The sequence below is a fragment of the Microcebus murinus genome, chromosome 3, assembly GCF_040939455.1.
Source record: "Microcebus murinus isolate Inina chromosome 3, M.murinus_Inina_mat1.0, whole genome shotgun sequence".
NCBI classification, from domain to species: Eukaryota; Metazoa; Chordata; class Mammalia; order Primates; family Cheirogaleidae; genus Microcebus; species Microcebus murinus.
The window spans coordinates 111,863,013-111,882,673 of record NC_134106.1 but is presented as its reverse complement, the minus strand read 5'-3'; the positions used below and the strand labels follow the sequence as shown (position 1 = coordinate 111,882,673).

Below are 19,661 nucleotides of genomic sequence, written 5' to 3'. Positions count from 1 at the left end.
CTTCCTTTCGAACTGGAAAAAAATAATTTTCCTAAATCAATCAGGAAATTTCTGATATGGCACAAATTGCAGTATATATGATCAAACAGAGATATTAACCGTGTGTGCGTGTGTGTGTGTGTGTGTGTGCATATACACAACAGGGTAGGGAAATGTGGAAGTCTATAAAGAAGTTTGCCATCAAGACCTGTTTTCATAAGTCTTAAAAAATTAATCAATAGTAAAATCAAGTTTGTTCCAATGACAGCTGAAAATAAGACTAAATATAAACAAAAACACAAACACACACATCCCAGTGGTGGCTCTGGCCCCGCGGACCCCACTCGGCAGGTGCTGGCCGCGTGAACCCCGGAACACAGACGGCGCTGCGCTCGCCACGCGAGTGTGCTCACCTCTTTGGCGCAGCGTTCCCACTTGGCTCTCCACTGGAGTTATGTTTTAGATACTTAAAAAAGTTTGGCGAGGAGGCCGAGGGGCTAAGGCGCGGCGGAGGAGCAGGCGCCCGGCCAGCCCTAGACTGGCCGGCGGGCGGGGCGTCCACACTAGACAGCAACCAGAGAGAGCGGTGTCAGCGCGGGCGGACGGAGCCGGCTGCCTGGCCGCGCCGCCGGCCGCACGGAGGACCGCAAGGAGGACCGCACAGAGGACAGCGCGGCCCGCACTCCTGTCCTGTCTCTGCACCGCCTGGCCAGCGTTCTCAGCAAAACCAGCGCGCGAAGGCTGCTCCTCACCGCTCCCTGCTTGTCTGTACTCCTGATAATACTTTTTCTCCACTCCTTTTTCAGGAACTGACAGGAAAAAATTAAATAATCGAAACAAAACAAAAGAAAAAAATCTGAAGTTTTAAAAATACATTTCCCTTTAAAATGAACAATATCCTGCCCTGAATTTCCATGTCTTGTTTCCTGTAGATAAACAGGAAGAGTTCACGACAGGGGAAGAAAGCAAACAGGCCATGCCAGAGAGACAGACAGACAGACACTCCCCTGCCCTCTCACTGAGGACGCCCACAGCATCCATCACAGAGCTACATTCTTAGGGGAGAAACGGCAAGTACTAGGTCCCACCACTTCTGGCTTGCGAGAAACAGGCTTCGCAAGAGAACTAGGGCCCTCTAGATGGGAATGCTCCCGTTTCACTGAAGGGCCAGAAACAGACGTGGGAAGGCAGAACAGAGCAGTGTGTAGGCAGGGTGTTAACAGGGTAAGAAACTCTCACAGCTACAGCCAGACCATGCTTGTCTCTAATGGTAGCTTCTGAAGCAACTTGTGATCCTGGTTACTCAGCTGAGTTCCAAAGAACCAGTAAGAGTTTTCAATGGCTGATTGAAAACAAAGCTGAGGGGCTCTACTGTATCATCCTGGGATGTTCCTGTTTGTCACTTCTTTACCTGAGACATTTCAAACACCACTGCACAGACTCACGTGTCTGTCCAGACCTCTGTCATCTACGTATAAACTAACTGAGGTATCTGTCCTATGGCTTCTCCTGCCAGTCAGAGATAGGCTGCAACTGCACAGGTGTGGTCCTAATTCATAATGGTTAGGTAAAGGGTTTGAAAGAGCTCTATTGTCTCTGGCAGGTAGGTTAAATTTAATCACTAAGGGACTCTGGGAAGGAACAGGGAGAACTTCTGATTACTCGTCTCTACAACCAGAAAATTCCAACTGTTCATTTAAGCTCAACTATTAAAATTAGTAAATCTTGTCAGAAGAATCTAGAATTTTCACAGTGACAGAGATTTTAAAGATCTATTCCAATTTCATTATACAGAGAAGCTCAACAAATGTGCCCAAGTCACAACTAGTTCACGACAGAGCTGGGACCAGAGCCTGAGGCTGCTGGTCCCTTCCAGGTGTCCACCCCCCAGCCCAGCCCACCCCGGAGGCCCAGCAGCTGCCGCGCTCTGCCTGTGCGGGCCACATCTCCACCCTGCTGAAGCCGTTTCTGGCCTCCCCATGAGAAAGCTGTCTGTTCACATGCTCATACCTTCCTCACAGCCAGCAGCAACGTTCCAAAGCCAACAATCTCTCATAGTTTGAGGAGTAATTGTTATACACCTTAAGTGCCACTGTTGCTCATTTCTACCTGCTTCCTGACAACCCTTGTTGCTTGTTACTTGCACAAGTACCTCCTAGAGTTGAGAAGGAACATGTCACTGGTTCAAGTTTTATCTTTTGAAGCCAAGAGTCAAACCTGACTCAGGTTCCTCTTTCACCCAATAAACACACCTGGGATGCACATACCTAGCTAGTCACAGACATGCCCCAGCTATTTATACAACAGACTTAAATAAGTCTTACTTTTGTTCATGAGGCGTCTCTGTGCTCACTGAGTGATACCTCGTAAGTTTCCTCTGCGAGGCCACTGGAGAGCCCTGAGCAGGTTCCAGAGGTTCCTGGCATTCCACTGGGAAATGACCCAGGGTGTTCGCTCGCCTCCTGAAGGCCTGCTGGGGTGACAGTGGAGCAGGCTCTTCCTGGAGGTGGCTCTCCAAGTCACTGGACAGGTCATCCGAGGAGCCCAGGAGCTTGAAGGAGCTTTCAGAGATAGGCCAGGCTTCCTTTTCACCCAGAGACGGCTCCTGGCAGCAAACAGACAGCAGATCAGACATGCCTGTGGGAATCTGTGGGATTTAAAAATCTCAAGTTCCAGCACAGGAAAACATTTCAATATCTAAATACATCTTCTGATTATAATGCCATCTAGAGGCTGCCACCAAAAGTGTAAGAAAATAAAGGCCCATTAAATGGCTGCTCCTCAAAGATATAAGATACTAGTTTGCTGGAGAAATGGGGACACTGCCCAAGTGCAAGAGTGAAGGACATAAGCCACAATATACAACTGTTCCAAACTCTAAATGGTCCCCTCTCTAGAGCACAGGACTCTTTACTACTGCTCCTAAGAAGTACGAGTGCTGTATACAGCGAGTGCTGTATGTATAACTTGTCTCCGATGCTTAATCAAGTTCCTCATCTTCGCCAAGTATGTTCATACCTGTTATAGACACATTTTAAGGCCCTCTCTGAATAACATCTAATGTTGAGATTTAAAATTTGGTAATCGTGAGAACAAAAACTATTAATATTCTCAGAATATGGAAAATCTTTCTCTAGGCACTTATTACTGCAATTCAGGGGAAATCACTTCTGCCTGCATCTCGATGTCTTCATCTGTTAGAGGGATAGTAAAAACTTATCTCAATGGGTTTCAAGAATTAAGCAAGATAATATAACCATAAGTACTTTTTACACTGTAAAATGTTATATAAAAATAAGTTATTGTTTTATTAACTACTCAATAAATTTACTAAGTGGGTATTCAAACATATGTTGAGAATCATGACAATGTTTTAATATGGTATGCCTTCACCATGCATGCTTTTGCAAAGGAATGCACTACTACTCGTGCAAACTGATGTCCAGCACTGTGCTACTGCACCCAGGACATGGCTGGTGGCCAGTTTTTCTCAAATCAAAAAAACATAAAATAAGAAGTGTATCAGTTTGCCCCTACTGAAACTGCTAGAAGGGAGAAGTAAATCAACATGAATAGAGTAAAAAGGAATGAATGCATCTAAGAGTGGACTAGAGAATCCATACTCTACTTGTTTGTTTGGTAAATAGTTGAGTGCCTTTTAGATAAGTACTGAGGATTTTAACTTGAAAAAATTAAATTTGTTTATTAAAGGGAGAGGTTATATACATTTAATTTTATAGGAATTAGACAAGAAAAGCTTAATTCCCAACATACTATGAAATGTTCCTTACTTTCATAACTGAAGTTTTTCATCCTTCGGGACTCTATAGTTCTGAAGATTCTTTTAATTTAAGGACTTAAAATTTTGTCTAAGATAATACATTACAAAAAACAATCTCCATCATGCAAACCTGTTAATCTAAATGTTTATTAACATCCCTCCAAATTATGTGAAAGAGCTAACCCTTAGCTTAATTTGAAAACTGAAAGGACCACTTAAAATTCAGCTTCTTCTAGATGATTCTAGATGCCTCCTAGATGATCAATTTATTACAAGAGACCCAAGTACATAAAATAACTTATCTTTATAGCAGTTTTTCAATTCAGGATGAAAGAAAGATGTACAGAAGTTTGCATAAAGATATTTAATACACACAGAGGTGGCTTCTAAAAAGGTACACTTCTCTCTTAGAATTACCCTAGAAATTGAGACTGTATGTATTCCTAGATCTGCATTTTGGAGAAGAATAAGAGAACAAGCAGTAAGACTTACTGGAAGTCACTGAGTGATGTGAATTTCTTCATGGTGTCTTTACTAACACTCATCTATCTGGAATGCCTTCCTCTCTGTTCGCTTCCATGAGCACAATTCCTAGCCTTTCTCCAAGATTTAATTCCAAAGCATCACTGCCCCCTACCCCTCCACCTATGTTTCCCTGGTTCCACAGACCAAACCTAACTTCTCTCCTTTTGCTCCTCTGACATCAAAGTCACCAAAGTCTCTTATTTATAATGTGAGAGCTCCTACCACTGTCTACTTGATGCTGGGGCCATGTATCTGTCATCTCTCTCCTACAAGAAAGAGGAGAGTATGCGCGTCTGTATGCAACAGATAAACTGTAACCTTCCCACACCTGAAATGAATTACAGGATAGCAGGCTGGATGATGTTATGCTCCAATGGATTTTAACTTAGAAAGTCACATTTAGAAGACTGGTATCTACAGCCTCATGCTCCAAAGTGGGTCTGTGGAACAGCAGCATTACCTTGGAGTCTGTCAGAAATCCAGCATTTTAGGCTGTATCCCAGGCCCACTGAACCAGAACCCACACTTTAATCAGAACCCCACCATAGATGCACCTAAAACTGGAAAACCATTCATCTAAGGAAGTGTTTCTCAAACTGTGCACTAGAACACAAGTAGATACAATTTAGTAGTTTGCCATGAGCATCCTTAAAATAAAATAGAACAGAAAATACAGTATATATCTCATGTTGTTTACAATAAATATTGTTTGGTGAAATTTTATTTTAATTTTGTGTATGTGTAGGTATGTGTGTGTGAGCTATATCACAATGTTATTAATAAATATGTTTCTACTATTGGTTGTGGTCTAAAAACTCTGAAATCCATGTGTCCAGGAGGGATTGCAGAAGAATTTAAACCATTCCTGTGATCAGGAGCTGGCCCCCACCCACACCCCTCCCTCACAACTGCACCAGAGCGTGCCGACAGCAGAGGGAAAGCTGGCCTCCTGGCACAAAAGCCAAATCCACTGTTTGGTATAAAGTTGAACTAACCAGATTTAAATATGCTTAAACATCTAGAGAGCAAGATATTAAAACAAGAACGTAAGTACAGGTTTATTACCAATAGAACTGTTAGCTTACAGATCATCACAAAGCTGTGCTTGATGGCAAATAATAGGGGTGATGTCAAGCTGCTTATTTAAAAAAAAAAGTAGTGTTCAATTACAATCATAGAGCCAGCTACAGGATGAAGTTTTAGAAATTCAAGTTGCATACTTCTCTGAATTCACAAACCCACTTTGGGGGTATTCCCAATTTTAATTATTTTTATTATTGGAAAATCTACTAGGTAAAGAAGTCCATTAGTTAGTTGTGTTGTGACAAATTAGATATTAGCTGTCAAAAACTGTGATCTTGTTTCTTTGTTTATGGAATGGTCACCTGCTTTTTTATGTAAAACTTTTATGTTATGGTAGAACTATATGACCAGCCCCCAACCTGTGCCAAGAAACCTGGAAGCACCAAACGTTTATGATTGGAAGAGGCTTTTTTCTTCTTTTTGATAGGGCCCTGGAGATAAGAGATGAGCAAGACCTTTTTCCTGGGATGTTCAGGCTTTCCTATAAAGAGAAATGTGCTTACTTTGCTGGTGTTACTCAATGTGCTAGACATGGAGCTGTCCAGATCCACGCTGGCAGCGTGCTCCTGCAGGCCTCTGGCTTTATTCCCCTACATAAAGGAAAGGCAGTTGAGTTATGACCCCTGAGGCTTTTGCCAAGGTATCACTAGAAGCAACTTGGTCTACTTAAATGATCTCAGGAAAAATACATCTACTGAGAAATGCTAAGTACATATATACATTAAGACAATCAACATTTCTGTCATCTTTCTATTTTCAAAAAGACACAACCCAAATGTTCCAAAACACCTTGTGGATGGGTCATTTAGCAGGGAGGACAGACAGGAATAAGAGACAACTTGTCTATGAAGACGAACAAGTGCACAAGCAAGGCCACTCTGCAAGTCTCCCCTGAGTCCCAGAGACCATAACTGGCCAGCTGTGTGGCCAGTGTTCTAGCCCTTTGGGAGCGCTCAAATGCAGTCCTTCCAAGCCTGGCTTTGTAGAGGAACTGTTTCTCATGATCTCAGAGGATGCTGCAAAATTCTCAGAAACATCTTCAAACAAAACAAAATTTAATTTTCTTTAAAAAAATAAAGCATACATTTCAAAGGAAGTGTGTCATAAGATAAAAAAAGAACCATAAGATACTGCAAGCTTCAAAAAGGTGTAAAACTTTGACAGAAAATTGAACTTTGATTTCTTAGAGATGCCATCAAGGATGTTTCCACTCATGGGGAAGAGGGGGCAATTTCTTAAGCTCTGTGAGCTCCCAGATCAGTGCCTATGTGTAGTCTGTTCCTCCTGTAGAGCTACAGTCAGCAAATACTTCTGTAAAGGACCAGATGGTAAATCTCTTACGTTTTGTGGGCCTGTGGTGTCTGTGGCAGCTATTCAACCCTGCACAAAAGAAGCCTTAGATAACAGGGAAATGACTGGATGTGGCTGTGTTTCAATAAAACTTTGTTTACAAAATCAGGAGGGGTAGAATTTGGCCTATGAGCCATAGTTGGCTGACCCCCGCTACAGAGAAGCCCTAACAATAGCAGCTGACAGTAACTGATTTTTTAAGTTGACCCTAGTGACACCAGGAAGAAGAGGACCCACAACTCAGTGCATCTAACCCATGCTCTTTACAGGCATGGGCCAACAATCAGCTTTCTTTTGGGAGGCAAAAAATCGCATGGGATATAATTCGAAAGAGTAGAGATTTTTTTAAAACTAGGCCAAGATAAAAACAATTTAAAATGTAGATAACGCTATAAGACTGAGAAGACATAAAAGAGGTTTTACACTTTTATGATGAAGCTTGGTGGAATTAAAGGCATAGAACTGAATCCTATGCTCTCTTAAAAAGTGATTTAACTTAAATCAGGAGAAATTATGTTACTTACCCGAGACAAAATACTTTCTAGAGACTCTGTTAAAGATCTTTTTGCTTTATTTTTCAGCATATCTAGCCTAAATCGAGTGGCACTGGGTGGTAATTCACTGCCAATGTTCTCCGCTGCAATCTGTGAAGTCTAAAAATGTGAAACAACAAAAAGTCACTTATAGATGCCCGCCTGCCTCCCTTTTCAAGGGAATGAAAGATCTCTAGGATGCATCTTTTTAACACAGGCCATCATCCCGCTTCTGTCTGTGATCTCATCTGCTCCTCAGTGACACAGCTGCAAGTCCAGGAAATAATTTTGCCTCAAAGTACTGCTTTGACTATTCCAAATGAAATGAAGAAACGTGTTGAAACCAGTCAGTTAAGAGAGTTTAGAGCTCAGGCTCTGCAACTCTATCAGAGATCTGTCATTTACTAACTGATCTTGTGCAAGTTTCTTACTTTCTCTGAGCCTCTTCAGTAAATTGAGACCAACAAGATCTAATCATAACACGGTGTTGCAAGATTGGAACAGGTAAAGTATCAAGCACGGCATTTAGTACAAAGGTAGCTATTATTAGCTTTTCAAAATAAAGCAATCACTTACCTTTGGGGGCATTTCAGAGGGTGAGACAAAGTAAATCTGTCACCTAAAGAACCCATTCCTCTTCCCATACTACCCCCCATTCATCCCTCTCTGTAGATCGCTGCACTCTCAGCTCTTTCCTCTCTTCCACTCCTATTCTCTCCATCATCCTTTCCTCCTCTGCAACCAAGCTGCTCTCCCTTAGCCACCACAATATGACAGTGAAAACACAATGGAGTTTGTTTGACAACCACTAAAGAAGTTTAACATTACTTGTTAGCAAGATGTATGTCTAAAAAAATATATGAAAGACCTCTACATTAAATTGTTTCTTATATGAATTCTTACCTGACTGCTTCCTGCTAGACAATGACTGCTAGAAAAACACACAGATAAGCAAATCCCCCAGGACTCTAATCCCCAATATATTCTCTAATGTGATTGTTACAGATTTCACACCTAAAGAACAGTGTAGAGACTAATGTAACAAACACCCTTGCACCACCACCCCGCTTTGGCCAAGTCGGCGTCTGCCAGGTATTGAAAACAGGTGTTGGGGCTCTGGAGCTCAATACCCAAGTGAATGCTTCTCCACTAGTCCCCAGCTGTGTGGCCCTGGCCAGGTCACTACCTGCTGTCCCTCTCATTCCTCTACCTGCAGACTGAGGATGGATAGTGAACTTTCCCTACAGAGCTCTCATGAGATTTAAATTAGTGCCTACCAAAACACTTAGAACATACCAGACACTCAATACACATCAGCTATCATGACTATTATCTGTTGTCCCTGTGTGTTTCCTACTTTTAATAGAAAGACATTCTTGAAGCTTCCTGACCACCACTCCCACCCCTCCCCTGTCCCCTATCGGCCATATGCAGAATTTGGTTTATCGTATCATTTCCTGAATTTGGTTTATTGTATCAATTCATGTTTTATACTTTTATATGTATGTATGTAACCATAAAACATGGATAGTAGTTTACATGTAGTTGAAACTGTACATACACTGTACATATCCTTCTGTAAATTAGCTTTTTCTTTCAATGTTTTTGAGATGTATCATGTTGCCAAAAATGTTCTTTGATCCACTCACTTTAGCCACAGTGCAGTATTTCACTGCATACCCCAATATTTTCATGGTCCTGTTGTTAAACATTTATTCCCCCCCTTTTTTTGCTCCTACAAAGGAGGCTTGCAGTGACCTCTCTTGCACAGAGCACCTTACACACTTGCATGAAAGGTTTTGCAAATAAATAATTAGGAATTTTCTTGTTGGCATCACAGGAATGTGTACCTTCAGCTTTACTAGATATTATCAAGCTTCTCTCCCCTAAATGGTACCAATTCATATTTCCAGAATCAGCATACTAGAATTCACCTTTACAGAGTATTGTGAGATTGCTAAAATCCTAATTCACCAATGAATGTTATATATTTTTCAAGACATAAAAGAGAAAGAAAAGATTCTGGTAAGAGTTACATTAGGCTTTGTCCAATTATTCATAATTTTACTTCTATGAGAACTAAAATATACATCAAAAGAATGGCTAGTATACTTAGAAATTCTTTTGAGAAGGGTGACTGTCACTTACTTTTGTGTTTTCACACTACTCAGCATACTCTGGAGATGTATTATTTTCTTGCTCGAGAAAGAGTGAATGGGCAATGATCACCAGACAGGCCCATGAGAAACACACACCTGAGGTAGCAGAGACTCGCTCAACAAATAGTGACTAAGCACCTGCTAAATACTATGCACCAGGGTAGGTGCCTTACTAGTGGCAACTGGTCCCGTGCACTCACTGAGCAAGAGTAAGAGCCTTGGTCAAGACTCGAGGCGGCCCCCAGGGCAAAGGGGACTATCTACAAGGGGCCCTCAAGGGCCTGCCTTGGACTCAAGATCAGTTTACTAACATAGTTAAGAAGCTGCAGGATTACTTTCAAACTCATAATAAAGTTTTCATAAAACTGAAGCAAACTGAACTGTTTTGATATGTAAAGAAAATATTGGCTAAAAGATTAAAGAAATCAGCATCAGTTAGTAAATCCTACGTAGATGAAAAAGAATACTTGTGCATATGTGAGTGTATATTTATACCAAGCCTGAAGAATCTTTGTATATTTAATTCTACGTTGAATTAAAATCTCCTCTACCATCTAAAAATATTTTTTCTATCTATTGCCATAATTCAAATATAATTTGAAAATAATTTTCATTTAGAAAATAACATATTCTCATTTATCTTAAAATAAGCATCAAAAGTTTCTCTCAAGAAGATGATGCTGGTTCTTAGATAATAATTTCTAATTTGGGGGCTGCACAGTGAATTCCACTGCAGTCATCACATTGCCGATCCTTTGACAGACAGGTAAACTCCAAGCATGAAAGTTTGGAGACAAGTTTTAAATTCTGATGCTACACTGAGATTCCCAGTTCAAAACCCACTGTGCTGGGTTGGCAAACGTACCTACCAGCAGCTTTATTCATAATAAAGTAGCTCAGGTGTCCACCAAAAAAAGAATGGAGAAGCTGTGATATTAATACAATGGCATAAAAAAGAACTACTGATACTTGCAACAACATAGAAGAATCTCAGAAACATTATGTTAAGTAGAAGTCAGAACTGGAAGATACATACTGTATGATCCCATTTACGAGACGTTCTAGAACAGGCAAAACTAATCTAGGGTTAAAAAAATAAAAATAGTACTTTCGTGGGGGAAGAGGCAGTGAGGACTGACTGGGAATGGAATATGGGGGTACTTTCTAGTGCAATGGAAACAGTCTACATCTCAGCAGGGGCTTTAACTACTTGAACGTGGCAGTTTCCAAAACCCAAAAAATGGCACACTTAAGTTCTGCCCGTTCTGTGCACTGTTCTTTCCGTCTGTGAACAGCACATACGGCGTCACTGCTGACCTCCGGGCACGCAGCTCTGAGAACGGTGTTCACTGTCCTTGGTCCGCTTTTGAAAGCTGGTGCCCAGAGAAGTTCTTTATCAAAGTCATGGTTCTACCTCTGTCTAGGTCCTGTAATCACACTTTTCAAAGGCTGCAGGAATTTTTAGGTACAACAAGAAGGTAATAAAATCTATGTGATCAAACTACCTGATAGCAGAAAATGTGAGCAGGAATCTATCAGTGAATCTCAAGGCTACATCTGACGGATCTACAAAGTACCACTATGTTGAAAAACCCACTCCTCAGAGCCCATGAGGGTGTCCAGCCTAGGGGTGCCGGCCACACCTGGGGATCAGGGCACCCTCTTCATAGACACAGACATAAACCCTATGGGTCACAGAACATTCAGAAACCCCCAGTGAAACTGCTGCACAGATGCCAGTTCTGCTTGTGAGGCTCAGTCTTTTATACATTAAATTTTCTGACATTTTGAAAATGGAAAAAAAATATTAAATCTATATCTCCACTGGACTGATCTATGCCCAAATCATAAAAATATGATCCTAGGCCATAAAAATGAGTTTATAGTTAGGTCAAAACTTTCCATCTACCACAAATACTTTAAATCTTTACTAAAAGAAGACTTTCCATGCACCATAAATGCTCCATTCCCCTTTCTAGCAGTTATAAATTATTTCAAAATTATCAATTTCCTAATTTCCTGTTGGAGCAAGTCAGACTGACTCAGAATAAAACCCCATCAGAAGAGGAAAAGAGCTACTAATGGCACAAGAGAGGAAAAAGAAGTGAAAAGGGGAAAAGAAATAGGTTGAAAAGAGAACTAGAGAGTTAATTAAAAACTTAAGAGTGAACAGGAGAGGCTCAGAACTCCAGCACCATCTTAGGGGTACAATCTGGGATGAGAAGAACAGCAACAAACCATGGGCAAAGGCCAAAAAACAGATAATGCACTGGCATTAGGGTCACTGCTATGGGACCCTATGGATAGCCAGTGAGATTAAAAAAAAAAACCATGTTGGACACTGTACATGAGCTCTAAAGGGTCAGGAAAGGCACAACTGCCGAAGCCCACTAGAAAGTAGAAATCTAATGAGGAACATTGCTAAGTGTGCACCCAGTGAAAACTGCACACTTGGTTTAGGTAGCAGACAGTGAGGCCAGCATGGGGCACAGGGCATGAAACTGCCTTTGTAACGTGCATTCAGTAGGCACTTGAAAAGAAAAAGGCAACACACTTTTGGAAAACTAAAGAACTAGAACATCCCTCACTGATTTTTCTCTACATTTTCTGGCCAACAAGTAGCTTTAGCAAATATAAAACATGTATATTTTGATGCTAGGAATGGTTTACTATAAATGCGCTTACATGGAGTCCAAAAGACATAGGAAAATGGTCTGTGGTGCCATAAAGTTATACTGAGTCCCAAACCTGAAGTTCTTTAAAGGAAGAGATCTATAGGTAGCCATTCAGGTTTTGACTTGGGACCCCACAAAGAGAAAAGCTAAACAGGGCTTCTGGACAGCAGGATGGGAGGCAGACTCTGTACCTCCATCATGCAAAATGGCATTAATACAAGCTCTAATCTGAACAGCACATAAAACAGGCTTTCTAAGGTTGCATCTGACTTGTCAGTAATACTATCTGTTATTCACATAACATTTATTATTACAAAGAACTTCCAGGTACCTTATGTAATTGCAAAGGCAGATGTACAATGCCATTCCCATTTTATAAAGGAGAAAGGTAAGGTGACAGATACTGGCTCTCCGCAAGGCATGCAGCTCGTCCTGGCCATATCTGCTCTTAAATTTAATTCTCGGTGCTCCAAGCCAGTCCTCTTATCAGAGCAACTGCTCCACTCACACTAAATGCAGACAGAAACTTCTCTTATCTTCTCCAAACATAATTTAATATCTCAAATTTTCCCAATATGTGCAACAAAAGAATAAAACAAAGGGAGAAAAAAAGGTTTCAGAGCTACAGAAAATCCTCAAGACTTCATTTATACAGTGCGCTGGTAAAAATCGTAAGAGACAAAAATGCCATACCTGCTTCATTTCCCCAATATGGACATGTTCTTTTTGTTTATCTTCATATAAACATCTCAGAAAAGAAATAATCAATTCATTCTCTCGCTGCTCATTTCTTGGTCTCAATTTCTTTAAAAAAAAAATCAGAAACAGGATAGATTATATTTATTTTAAATATATTTAAATGTCAACAAAATTGCTAGGCTTCCAAGCACTAACTAATGCTTTTACCCAATCATCTCACTAGGGGGCACCAAGGATCCTAAAAGTGAGGATAAATTTTTTAAAAGGACAATGGAGCCACTGGGCCAGATTTAGCTTTCGCTCTCTGATGTCCTCATACCTAAAATAAAATTTTAACATCATATAGAGGCATAGTCAAAATATTTAACAAATCAATAGTTTTAAAACAGAAAGAAAAACCAAACAAATCTACGTAAACACCCAGAAGTCAGGAGCCATAATGACTATACCTTTATAAACTCTTTTAATTAGGAAACTAGAAAGGAAAACAGTAACTGCATTCAGGGTCATGGTTTCCCATGTCACAGGTGTTCATCAGGAAGAACTTTATGGAATCTCCATGAGAAATGCACTTCCGTACAAAGTCTTGTGGTATGTACTCAATTTCTTTTTTCTTTGTAAAAATTCTCCCTGTGCCTTTTAAACTTTTCAACAGGGCAGTGGCAAAGCACACCGGACTAGCATCAGGGCACACAGGGTCTAGCTGCTGCACAGAAGTGCACACAGATCAAGTCACTTAATCTTGGCTCCTCGTCTGCTGAAACGAGGATTGTCAGTCTCCTCCAGCTCCCAAATTCTTTGAATTTGACATGTCAGAGAGAATTTTTAAAAGGCCACCTAGCTTCATGTATTATTTTCTCTGAATATTAAAAAAAAAGAAAGTGAATTACTCTGGGGATATACAAAGCTTTTAGTCTTTGGAAATAGATCTTTTTTATATCAACATTACCCATTTGGCCTGTTCCTCTTCTCTCCCTACTCCAAAGTTCCAACCTGACCTTTAAAATGAACTTGGGGTGTAATAAATGAATTAACTAGAAAAACATCTGAGTCTAGGTCAACACCACTCCCAGCGACCACCTTCCCCAGCTAACTAAGGAACAGTGATTTTACTCTGCATGTCATTGGCATTAAAAGCAAAGGTAACACTAACCCAGACCTTCTGATGTGCCCTCTGTTAAAAACAAACAAAAAAGATTATTTTAAAATGGAAGTTGTTCCTGTTACTCAGGAAGAAGAAAAAGTAGTAAATGACTGGAAAAATTTGTTTTATCAAGGACTTCCTGTTCTTTCAAATTTCAGATTTAAGTATTAAACATTGTAGAGGCTACAGCAGACATTCTCAACCCAGACTCCAGACCAAAAACACTGATGTTACAAAATTTTACATGTTATATGCAACAAGTGGATTTTTCTAGAGAATTCCAATTAGATCCTCAAAAAGATAAAGTGATAGTAGTCAAGAGTCACAATGCAGACTTAATATTGCTAGATCCTAAAAGGGTTATGGATATAATGAGTCTAAAAGTCCACTAAATAACAACAGAAGTCTCATTCGTTGCTGGTGGGAATGCAAAATGGTACAACCACTTTGGAAAACAGTCTGGCAGTTTCCTATAAAACTAAACACACTCTTCCCACACAATCCAGCAACGGCATTCTTTGGTATTTACCCAAATGAGTTAAAAACATATGTCTACACAAAGACCTGTACTCAAATGTTTCCAGCAGCTTTATTCATAATTGCCAAAACTTAGGAACACCCAAGATGTCCTTCAATAGGAAAATGGGTGAACAAACTGTGGTACAGCCAATGGAATATTATTCAGCAACAAAAGGAAAAGGAAAAAGTGATCAGCCATGAAAAGATGTGGAGGAACGTTGCATGTTGCTAAGTGAAAGAACCCAAATTGCAAAGACTACATTCATACTATACGATTATATGACATTCTGGAAAAGGCAAAACTATGGAAATGGTAAAAAAAAAAAAAAAGCGGTGGTTGCCAGGGGTTGGGGGTAGGGAGGGAGGGATGAATAGGTAAAGCATCACCATAAGTGAACCCAAATGTAAACCATGAACTTCAGTTAATAATAATACAGCAAATACTGGCTCATTAATTGTTAACAAATGTACCACACTAATATGGGATGCTATGGTAACATTTCTGTTAGAAGAAACTACGGAGTAGGGAACAGTGAAAAGTTATATGGAAACTCTGTAATTCCCACTCAAATTTTCTATAAACCTAAAACTGCCTAAAAAAAAATAGTCTTATAAAAAACCGACCCAGGGAAACAGACAGGGATTACGAGAGTCCCCTGAGAAGGAGCAGTCTCTGGAGGGTTGACCCATTCTTTCTTCCTCTGTATCTTTAATTAAACCTTTGGGCTACCCTCACAAGAAAGTATGTATTCTGCTTGGAGAAACTTTTCAGAACTATCTATTTCAAAATATCAAAAAAAGGCCAAGCATGCAGTAATGAGAGGAAGAGAACTAGTACATTTTCCCCTCAAAATACACATGAAAAAATCTATTCAAAGAGGCAGAAAATGAAACTACAACAGAGTATAATGCACTACCATAGTTGCTTTTCATTAAAAATTGAAGCCAAGAACTAGACACTGTGCCACAAATCTTCCTAAACATCATAGAAGAAGTCACTAAAGCAGAGAAATACATGTTTCAGTGTCATACAAGGTCAAAACATAAATCTCTACTTAAAGGAATTTTGGAATATGAGAGGCTACCCTTTCTATGGAGTTCAAAAACATTATCAAAGTGTCATCCTCCTAAAACTTCCCATGTGACTTCACCATCCTCAATAGGGGCAAATCATTATCCCTTTAAGGTGATTTCCTTTGATACACTTTCACTAGTTAGAGACAAGTCTCAAGAATATAATGGGGAATCACTTTACAGAATATAGTAACAGAGTAAGAATATAATAGGGAACATCACTTTATAATCACAAATTAGCTTGCTTGTTCAAAATTAATCCATGGTGTCAGAAGTAAGGACAGAGTACCTAGGGGCAGAAATGAGGCAGGACTCTGAGGCAACGAGAATACTTTAATTCATAATCTTCGCACTGGCTGCACGGGTGTATTCACCTTGCAAAAATCCACCATCATTTTGTGTGCTTTTCTATTGGTACGTTATACTTCAATTTTAAAAAGAATAATACAAAACAATTGCCTGTTCAAAGTAACAAAACTAATCTCATTACATGTGTCTTAACCTTATTTCTTTGAGAGTCTTATAAATTGTTGCAAAGGCAATTCAAAAATAAATTTCCAGCAGGGCACAGTGGCACACTGTAGTCCCAGCTACTCAGGAGGCTGAGGGAGTAGGATCACTCGAGCCCGGGAGTTCCAGGCTGCAGTAAGCTATGATCACACCCAAGAACAACCACTGCACTCCAGCCAGGGCAACACAGCGAGCCCCACCTCTAAAAACAATTTAACAATAAATAAATAAATTTCCAACACTGACTAATGAATGCCACAATGCCTAGAAAGCCTACAGTCTTCTAAGGAAACTACTTAAAAAGACAATAGTCACTTGGACACTACATTCTAACATCTTTTATTAAAAAATTATAACCCAAGTTTACAATAAATAATTTTAAAACCATGGAAAATCCAACAAAGTTGATGTATATTCTTTAGAAACTGAAAGACACCTCTTCTGACCATTGAGCTTTAACTTGTGAAGTCATGTCATTTAATAAATTAACAATGCCTATGAAGTATAAATCTACTTGATTTATCTACTCAGTGTCTAATCGAGTCATACCCTGAAATACACTCACACAGATTAGGAGAATCAGACTTTGAGACATTTTAGTTACTGGCCCTACTTGGGCCGGACGGCAACTCTTCATCCTGAAGACGACCCGTTTGGATTTCGCACACACACAGCAGTGTGAAGAGAGCAAGACCTCCATGGGGTCACCTTCACATATGCCCCAGTATGAAAACTATATATTTCAAAAGCTCACAAACAAAAGGCTGCTTTGCAGTGCGGTATGCCCACAGGCCCGTCTGGACCCAGCTCTCTGAGTGCGCAGTCCGCTGTTGCAGAAGTGATCATCTCCAGCATCGTTAACACAGTCATTATCCATTTCTTTATCCTTACGATTGTTTGGGGTCCACTTTTTTATTGTATTAAACTTTCATTTACAAAAACTCTGAATATGATACATATGTTTTAATAACTAAGTAATCATGTACTACTAATTTCAATAGTAATGACATTTGCCTTATGAAAATTTGCTCTTAGAAGCATTTTTCAGAAATAAATTCCACTCCTAGAAAGACCATACAAAGGAAAATATTTGCCATTCTACTTATAAGAGGACTCATGAAACTGCAAGTCCACCTGTGTTCTTATGACCTTTTGAAATGTATGATTTTCAAACACATTAGCAGGTACTACTACCTGAAAAGAAACCAAGCACTTGGTTTATAAAATATTTTATAAAACCAAGAATGGTCATTGAGGAAGTAATTCAACAAGATCATCAATAAGCCATCAGAAGAAAAGACCCATATCGAATTTGTATCATTCAAGGAAAAGCCAGGCTTACAATGATGGAGGACAATATGAACTGGCTTTTCAAAGCCAATGAACGTTAAGATTTCCCTTTGGTGTTCAGGGCAACCAGAACATTATAGAGACATCAGAACAAAACAAAGAGGCTCCAGGATACTAACTGAATGCTTTCTTATTTCAGTGAACCTTAGTCATATTTACTTTTTTTATTATTTTTTTTTAAGATAGAATCTCACTCTGTTGCCAGGGCTAGAGTGCAGTGGCGTCAGCCTGGCTCACAGCAACCTCAGACTCCTGGGCTCAAGCGATCCTCCTGCCTCAGCCTCCCGAGTAGCTGGGACTACAGGCATGCGCCACCATGCCTAGCTAATTTTTTTTCTATATATGTATTTTAGTTGTCCAGCTAATTTATTTCTCCCTCTCCCTCTCTCTCTCCATAGAGATGGGGTCTCACTCTTACTTAGGCTGGTCTTAAACTCCTGAGCTCAAATGATCCACCCACCTCGGCCTCTCAGAGTGCTAGGACTATAGGCGTGAGCCACTGCGCCCAGCTCATATTTACTTTTTTCTAAAGTCTTTTTGCTGTAATGTAACTAGGTGTGTAAAACCCTGCATGAGTCGAGGAGAATCTCAGATCGTACCTATTAGCAACTTCACATTGCTGCAGAAGACAATGTTGTGTGTTATCTACACTGATTCACCGCACTGTTTTAAGGAAGCTACATCGTGCTATCGAAACAAAAAAGAAAAGCCACATTAGGGAAGGGAGGTTCATCTTCCACGCTTGCTAGAAAGATGTTCCTCAAAGTGACTTGAATAGTTTAAGTGAGTCAGCATTAGATGGAAAAGGTCCTGGCTCCAATTGTAAATGCATTAACAATTGGAAGGGAATTGTCCATTTCTGAATTCCAAGTACAAATGACATTACATTTGTCTAAGAGTACTGTGTACTTAGGATTCTAAAGGTCTTTTAAGAAACAACAAAGTTTCATGTCTCAAGTTGATTCAGAAGAAAAGAAAATTTAAAGGTAATTGAAAATTGTGAAAATTACCCTGTAGGCTAGCTGCTAAATAAAAAATCTTCCTATGCTTGCTTTCTGCAAACATATGCCAATTCTACTGTAGAACCAGAACGAGGGAGTAAGAGAAGAACTCTAACATGTGATTTAAAAGAAGACAATCTTGTATTTTTCACACTAACAGAAAGCAGAATATGGACCCTATCTGTACAGTTTATCCCCAGTGAGGAGGGAGAGAACTAACAGTTCCTAGCCTTCTTGTTATGTTTAATGAAACTTCTACTTGTAGAACCTGCTGACTAGCCCTCACCCCAAAAGAGATATTCTTTGTTCTGATGTGCTACCCTCCCTGGAAAAGTGCCAGGAAACCATAGACAATGCCCCTCAGCTAAAGCAGACATGAAATTTTTTTATTTTTTTTTTGAGACACCGTCTCACTCTGTTGCCCAGGCTAGAGTGAATGCCATGGTGTCAGCCTAGCTCACAGCAACCTCAAACTCCTGGGCTCAAGCAATTCTGCTGCCTCAGCCTCCCGAGTAACTGGGACTACAGGCATGCGCACCATGCCAGGCTCATTTTTTCTATATATATTAGTTGGCCAATTAATTTCTTTCTATTTATAGTAGAGACGGGTTCTCGCTCTTGCTCAGGCTGGTTTTTAAACTCCTGACCTTGAGCAATCCACCCACCTCGGCCTCCCAGAGTGCTAGGATTACAGGCGTGAGCCACCGCGCCCGGCCTCAGATATGAAATTTTTGATGAGCTCATTAAAGATTCATAATGAACAGACTACAGGCATGCCAGCACACACAGTATGGTTTCCCCGAGATACACTGCATCTAAATGCAGGGACAAGAGCTAGCTTCCAACTTTACTGCAGAAAGCAGATGAGTTTGGTTTTTGTTTTGTTTTTTGAGGGTTGTTTTTTTTTTTTTGGTTCAACATAGTATATGGCTCTAAGTAGATAACATGAACTAAATTTATTTTCAAAACTGAAAAGGGAGGAGGAGGAGCAATTATGTTCAAGTTCACATATAAAACACCTTGTTTGACTCCCACCGTTAGGGATGCAGTCCTGCGTGGGAAGGGGCTGGCAGAGGTTTCGTGTGGTACAGATGAGCACATGTGGACCAAAGTCCAGGTCTTCTCTCTCTCAGGCTGAGGCTCTCTTCACTTTAAAATTTCCTTCCTCTTATTCTAGCATATTTGTTTAAGGGCGAGGCTTCCCAGTTTTAGTCACTTTTACTATCTAAGCTAAAACCTGATGTGATTCTGAAATTCTGACCTGGCCCCTCTGCAGACT

At 40.1% G+C, this 19,661-nt stretch overlaps 1 protein-coding gene across 10 annotated transcripts in view; it reads right to left on the bottom strand.

Annotated features, from left to right (window-relative positions):
- TBC1D1 (TBC1 domain family member 1) overlaps positions 1-19,661 on the bottom strand; it is a 204,533-nt gene that overhangs the window by 73,879 nt on the left and 110,993 nt on the right. For 8 of the 10 annotated variants that reach the window (XM_020286321.2, XM_076001163.1, XM_076001161.1 and 5 more), the window contains 5 exons: positions 12,779-12,889; positions 7,243-7,371; positions 5,872-5,958; positions 2,304-2,584; positions 393-542 (listed from right to left, as the gene is read on the bottom strand). In XM_020286321.2, coding sequence (XP_020141910.2) covers positions 393-542; positions 2,304-2,584; positions 5,872-5,958; positions 7,243-7,371; positions 12,779-12,889 — 758 coding nt within the window. The remainder of the gene's footprint in view (positions 1-392; positions 543-2,303; positions 2,585-5,871; positions 5,959-7,242; positions 7,372-12,778; positions 12,890-19,661) is intronic. The other 2 variants (XM_076001162.1, XM_020286322.2) reach the window with 1 other exon arrangement.